General features: G+C 44.6%; 1 protein-coding gene across 1 annotated transcript in view; it reads left to right on the top strand.

Moving 5' to 3' along the window:
• The first annotated feature begins 1,020 nt into the window (after window positions 1-1,020).
• Window positions 1,021-7,327, top strand: part of LOC107572976 (TSC22 domain family protein 4) — an 11,778-nt gene continuing 5,471 nt past the window's right edge. The window contains exons 1-4 of the mRNA XM_016259414.1: window positions 1,021-1,196; window positions 1,415-1,603; window positions 2,403-3,753; window positions 3,829-3,989. Of these exons, the coding sequence (XP_016114900.1) occupies window positions 3,043-3,753; window positions 3,829-3,989 (872 nt within the window). The 5' untranslated portion in view covers window positions 1,021-1,196; window positions 1,415-1,603; window positions 2,403-3,042. The remainder of the gene's footprint in view (window positions 1,197-1,414; window positions 1,604-2,402; window positions 3,754-3,828; window positions 3,990-7,327) is intronic.

Here is a 7,327-nt window from a genome sequence, read left to right as displayed (position 1 = left end):
CTTCCAGCCACTTCTATCAAACCTCTACAATTAATCCAAAATGCTGCTGCAAGATTAATCTTTAATGAGCGGAAAAGAATGCATGTCACACCTCTGTTCATCAATATGCACTGGCTACCAGTAGCTGCTCGCATTAAATTCAAGGCATTAATGTTTGCCTACAAAACCACCACTGGCTCTGCACCCATTTACCTAAATTCATTACTTCAGAGTTCAAGTGAACGGCGTATTATTGTTTCATCTCAAAGAGGCACAGACTCACTTTCACAGACTTTCACACTAACTGTTCCCTCCTGGTGGAGTGACCTGCCCAACTCAATCCCAGCAGCTGAGAGCTTACCCATCTTCAAGAAACCACTTAAAACACATCTTTATTTGTCCCTCTAACTCTAGCACTCTCTATTCTAATTCTATTCTTTATTTATAAAAAAAATAATAAATAAAAAAAAGCGTGCCTCTTTTAGACTCGCACTCTATTTATTTACTAACTGCTTGTTTGCGCTCTCTTTTTTTAAACTAACACTATCTTTCTGCATTCTATGTTTTCTTTTTATTTACTATACAATGATATTTCTGACTTCTGATTAGCAAAAGCAAAAAATGCCTCTAACGCTAGCTTGCTCTATTCTTTTTCTATTATATCGGTTTTCTTTTGATTTATTATATGATTTTTTTTTTTTGACTTGCTATGTGTGCTGCGTTGAGCTAAGTGAGACGTGTTATAGCACGTGCTTATCATTGCTCTTGTGTTGTTTCTGATTGCTTCCATTGCCCTTGTTTGAAAGGCGCTTTGGATAAAAGCATCTGCTAAATAACTAAATGTAAATATTATATAGTATTAATTTAGTTAAGTCTAATGTCTGTGCTTCGGCTAATCTCTTAGTTTACAAATAAAGTTTGTCAGAATTACGAATCATACTAAAGCAAAGAATGGTCTCATGAATATTAATTGCGTCCGGCCGCGCAGCCTGATTAATATTCATGAGCCCCGCCCTTCGCCATAGTATGGTTCAGTCGCAGGAATTTCCGGGTGATGGGAAGTTGTCAACAGTTTCGCAGGAGGAGAATTAATCCTTAAATCTGAGTTCATCAGTGTCGCTTTAAAGGAAATCCAGCCCGAAACGCCGCGAGAGAAGCGGATCCGGTGGAGTTTGTGTGATTTGTGCATTATGATGGAGAATAAACAAACTTCTCGGGTGTGGATCATCTCTCTCAATCAGTCTCCGGGGATCTAATGTCTTGTTTTCAGTCTAACTGAATACTCTCTCTCCTCCAGGGGTTCGAGGTGTGGACGCAACATGTGCATTATGATGGAGAATAAACAAACTTCTCGGGTGTGGATCATCACTCTCAGTCAGTCTCCGGGGATCTAATGTCTTGTTTTCAGTCTAACTGAATACTCTCTCTCCTCCAGGGGTTCGAGGTGTGGACGCAACATGATGAGAACTGAGTCTGTAGTGTGTGAAAGTTCACAACATCTTGGGATTACAGACTGAACTCTTTTGGGGTGTGGTGGGGGGGTGAGGTTCAATCCAGATTGATTGTGTTGCTGCTTTGAGACTGAAGTCCTGTCGTCTGCTGACCTGCTGCGGGTGCATTTGCTGTAAGTCACGTTAAATGCCAGGTTTCGGGCTGCAGGGGTGTTATTGTGCAACACACGGGTATTTGCGTGTGGGATTCTGCTCTGAATCTAATCTGATTTGAATTCTAACCCTGAAATCACACGTGCATCTCAGAGTGTGTGCTCATCTGCTATACATCTATAAGACGTTTCCTATCAGATGTCAAATAGACGTTTAGAAGATGTTTATGATGTAACACTGACACTTAGAGACGTCTATCAGATGTTTGATGCTTTCCAGATGAAGAGATCTTTAACAGACGTCTTGCAGACGTACCTGTGCTCTCTGGGAATATTTATGGGTTTGGTTGCATGCACGTTTTACTTGAGTATAAGCACATTGTGAGTTTCGGTGTGCAGAATAATGAAGGTTCTGCAGTTGTAATTACTGGCAAGCATCTGATAGACGTCTTTTTTAGCTCTTGCACAAAATTGCTGAACCTTTCCACTTGCTCTAGTCTTAATTTGAAGTTAAATGCATGATCTGGTTTTAATTAGAATCAAATGAGCAATGCAAGTTTCACTCCGTAAGTGTTTTGCACAGAATTGCCGGACGTTTTCTCCCGCTTCAGTTTTAATTTGAGGCTTAAATGCATGATCATTTTTTCCAAATCTGTAACATTTAGAGTTTAATTCTATTAAGGGTTTCCTCCTAAAGTTGTTTGAGCTTTCTTGCTCTAGTTCTAATTGAAGTTAAATGCATGATTCACTTTTAATTTGAACCAAACGAGCGGTCAGGACCGTAACTCCGGGCATTGAGATTGAGTTTGATTCTTTGCAGGTTCTTCTCTTAAAGTTGCTGAGATTCCTGTCAGCATTTGGGGTTTTGCTACAGGGACGTCGACGGAAACAGAACTTCTTGTTTTTGTAGTTGCCAAACTTGTCCTGCAGCCCTAAAATGATGTCCTGACACGTTCAGGCCTTGAGCTGCAGCGAGAAACCGTGTAAATGCCTTAATTATGGTGCTTATATCTCTCGGATTGGCGGTTTGATCTTGAGAGAATCAGATCTGCGCATGCATGGCGATCAGGAGCCTCTGAATTGTGTCCTGAGCTGTGAACGCACATACTGTACGACTGCCAGAAGAAACAGCCATCAGAGCCCAGCCTTGCGCAACCGCTGGGCAGAGAAACTGCTCTTGTTACTGTACTGGCTGCAGTTACACTCGAAAGAAAGAGGACCGAGCCAAGTGCAGTGGAATAAATTAGTTTAAGTTTTAGGCTTTGACAGATTTTACCTGCCGAGGACAGAGAATATGATTGATCTGATCCAGATTGACCCGAGAGACTCGCTTTCAACTGGTTAGGGCATTCGTTTTTAAAGCTTTTTGCTGTTTGGTTTCTACTGCAAAATAATGAACAAAGATTGAGTTTGGAGCGCCCGGGGATAAAGTCAACCCGCTCGTGCACACTCGGTCCAGAATGAGTGGCGGAAAGAAACGAAGCGGTTTTCAAATCACCAGCGTCACGTCGGACTACAATCAGGGTTCTGGAGAAAGCCATCCGGAGGAGCTCCTCAGCCCTGGAACTCAAAGAGCCACGCCCCCTTCTGCCAGAAACCCCGCCCATGGGAGGAGCCCCAGAAGCCAGACCGCATCGCCCACTCAAATCCTATCCAATGGGCTGTCCCTGCTCCAAAACCCCGCCCTCCAGACGCAACAGAGCTGCAGTCAGCCGACCACGCCCGTCACGGCTAGGAAGCAAAGCTCGCTGGATGCCACCGGGGCATCGCGTTTCCGTGTCGTGCGTTTGGATCAAGGACCGGGCGAGCCGTATAAACGCGGCCGCTGGACGTGTGTGGATGTGATGGAGAGGGAAGCCGAGGAGCGTGGGCTCCGCCGCGTGATTGACAGCATGAGACACGCCCACTCGCTGGAGTCCTTAGAGACGGTCGGGCTGGGCGGAGCCGAAGGAGCGGTGGGCGGAGCCAGACTCAAACCGTTGGACGTGCATTCAGGTCACTTGGTACACTCACAGGGCACCACCCACCTGCTGACCCAATGCCGGATAGACTCCGCCCACAGCGGCCCACCCTCACCCACACACCACACGCAGCCAATCACGTCACCGAACACGCCCCGGACACGCAACACACCCGCCCCTCTGCGGCTCGACATGGACGCCGTCGGAAAGGTGAGCAATCGCACACTCGTCTGATGCATTCATCCATTTCTTACTCAAAGTCTTGCGTGCATTTTCTCTTCGTAGCTTCGGACCACCCGCTCTCAGCCGGTGTCACCCAGACCGCACCTGGGTCGGGACAGTCCCTTCCATCCCGCGCTCACACCCATCCAGACGCCATCCGCCCTCGCGCTGGCGCAGTCCATGTTTGGAATGGGACGAGCGTTTGAGTTCGTGGGAGACGACGGGTGAGACGAGTCTTGCGAGTCATGCTTTGGTTCTGTATGTCACTGTGAACTAGCAAGAACGACAACTATAACGATAACTGTGCGTTTTAATAATTATTATAAAGCGGAGAGTTCCGGTGCTTGACTCTGATTGGCTGAGCCGCGTTCGAAGCTGTTGTGAATGACGCTACAAAGTAACACACACCTTTGTTTACGTTTGTGTGTCGCTCGGCAACCACTTTGTAGCAACCACAACTGTTTCTGAGGAGCTACATTGTTTGGTGGAAGAATACTGTGTTTATTAATATCATTACACTTTATTTGCTCTGTTTTATTTTGTGTAACCTTACTACGTATATGGAATAACCGTTGTATAAAAGCAATAACCCCCGTGAAGCCGTGGTTTACAGTGAATTTACCTAACAACGCCCCTTAGCTGTTATAAATTCACTGTAAACCACGGCTTCTTGGGGCTTAATGCTTTATTCTAACTCTAAGAATGGTGTGAACGCTAATATAGTTATCGTTATAGTTAAAGTCACCTTTATTTCTATAGCGCTTTATACAATACTGAGCTTTATAGTGTTAAACAGGAAAAACGTGTGCTAATATATATTAATAACACATTATACTAATAACTTTTTACAATAAGGTTCCATTAGGTAATATTAGTGAACATAAATTAACGATGAAAATACTTCTAAAGCATTTATTAATGTTAGTTAAACATTTAGTAATGCATTATTAAAATGAACAGTTGCATGTTCATATTATTTTATAGATCTGAGCTAACATGCACTAACAATGAACAGCTGCATTTTATTAAAGATGAATAAACACTATAACAAATGTTCAGTTACTTCATTAACTAAAGAGCGTTACTGTGCAGCATTAGCATTTTATTTCAGATAGTCCCTCAACTGAATGCATGTCACATTAGATGCTTGAAGCTCCATAGATTATATTAATAGTGAATGTGTTTTGTTCTTATCGTCCTGCTGTGCATCAACCGTTACCTGTTCCTGATTTGAGGTTTAAAGTGCCGGTTTTTCAGACCTAGAAGCATGCTTTGTTTGAAGGAAACTTGTGGATTAAACACTGGCGCAGCAGCAGCAGCGTGACGGGGGTTAAATCGGACTCCGTCTCACACATAAGCCAGTTGTTGCTCTTCTATATTTAGGTGTGAGTTGAGTGCACTTGTATTTTTAGAGAGTTGAGTGGTTGGAAAGGTGATGCTCTTGGTTTCTCGAGGCCCTGATGAGTGTTTTCACACCGCAGTGCTTACTGTCACAGACCCGGAGGAAATACCTCAGTCACACACACACACACACACCACTGCTTGGAGTCCTGAAACACACTCAACACGCGCGCATGAGCGCAGACGCTGATATGTTTTGCACGTGAACCGCGTGTTTCTTGCAGTGTGTTGGCTGGAGTGTGTACTTGTGTAAAGCATTTTCTGGCCTTCATGTTTATTTTCCCCTTCATTCTGTCGCTCTCTCTCAGCTTATAGCTGCATTAGTGCAGCAATAGAGGCGTCACTGATGAAGGAGGAGCGTTGGAGAGAAAGTAGAACAGCAGAGAAAAACTGAGAGGTGGAGAAGTGTGTGGGATTGTGATCTTCAAGTGTGTTTCAAACTGTCGTATCATGCTGATGTGGTTTCCTGACTCAGATCAGATGGCTGATCACACACACACACACTCACACGTACACACACACACACTCTCTCTCACACATGTACACACACACTCTCACACACGTACACACACACACACACTCACACGTACACACACACACACACACACACACAAACACACACTCTCTCACTCTCTCTCTCTCACACACACACACACAGATACACACACACACACACTCTCTCACACACGTACACACACACACACACTCTCTCTCACACATTCTCTCACACACACACACTCTCTCTCTCACACACACACACGTACACACACACACACACACACTCTCACACTCACACACGTATACACACACACACACACACTCTCTCTCACACACATGTACACACACTCACACACACGCATACACACTCTCTCTCACACACACGCACACTCACACGTACACACACACACACACTCTCACACACAAACACACACACACACACTCTCTCTCTCTCTCTCTCTCTCTCTCTCACACACACACACGTACACACACACACACACACACTCTCACACTCACACACGTATACACACACACACACACACTCTCTCTCACACACATGTACACACACTCACACACACGCATACACACTCTCTCACACACGTACACACACACACTCACACACACACACACACAGCCGGGCGTCTGGTTTCTGTTGTTCAGTGATTTGGTGAAATGAGAGATTGTAGAGCAGATCAGATATGAGGATCTGTGGTGGTGTGCCGTCCCTCGGCTGATATGTGATTTCTACAATCAATGTTTACTTTATTTCCCTCGTTCTAGTTCACATACACTACACATCGTGTTTCGTAGCGCTCTGTTGATGGAAAACAGCGTGCTTTCGACAGCGTGTCAGTACTGCGTGAATCTCACACAGCACACCAGAAATTATAAGAAGAAAATAAATTATATTTTGCATAAATATCAACATTTTTTAGGAGTGTTAAAAGAACAATTCACCCAAAAATTATCATGCTTTTGAATCAAAAATGTTGTTCAAAACCTGTATGACTTTCTTTCTTCTGTGGAACACAAAAGAAGATATTTTGAGAAATGCCTCAGTGTCTTATGTCCATGTAATGAAAGTCAATGGAGTCCAAAGTTGTTTTCTTCCCAGCGTTCTTCAGAATATCTTCTTTTGTGCTCAATAGTAGAAACAAACACATTCAGGGTTGGAACAACTTGAAGCATATGACGGTAGCCATGGACTTCCATAGTATGGAAAAAATATTATGGAAGTCAATGGCTACCGTCAAATGTTTGTTGACCAACGTTCTTTAAAACAACTTTTTTTGTGTGTGTGTGAGAGTGTGTGTGTGAGAGTGTGTGTGTGTGTGTGTGTTATCAGATGAAGTGGGCGGAGTGTGGAATGCTGGGATCCGTGTGGGCGGGCACAGAATCCCAGCGCGAGCCGTGATTGGCTACGGCGGACAGTAGGCGGGGAACTGAATCAAAGAGTGCAGTGTTGATGTGCGTGTTTGACTCTGCATGTTTACGCATGTTCTGTGTGTCACACGGGAACACACACACACGTACAGTACACACACATCCCGAGGCAGGAGAACAGTCGTGCGGTCCCATAGAGATCTGGAGATCTTTCACCCCAGATGACACTAATCCGTCCGCTGCTGCTGGGGTTTCGCAGGGCTCGGCCAGGTTTGAGGGA

This window comes from Sinocyclocheilus grahami, unplaced genomic scaffold (assembly GCF_001515645.1).
Source record: "Sinocyclocheilus grahami isolate Dianchi unplaced genomic scaffold, SAMN03320097.WGS_v1.1 scaffold1842.1, whole genome shotgun sequence".
NCBI classification, from domain to species: domain Eukaryota; kingdom Metazoa; phylum Chordata; class Actinopteri; order Cypriniformes; family Cyprinidae; genus Sinocyclocheilus; species Sinocyclocheilus grahami.
Note: the sequence above shows the minus strand (reverse complement) of the source record. Positions and strands in the feature narration are given on the sequence as shown.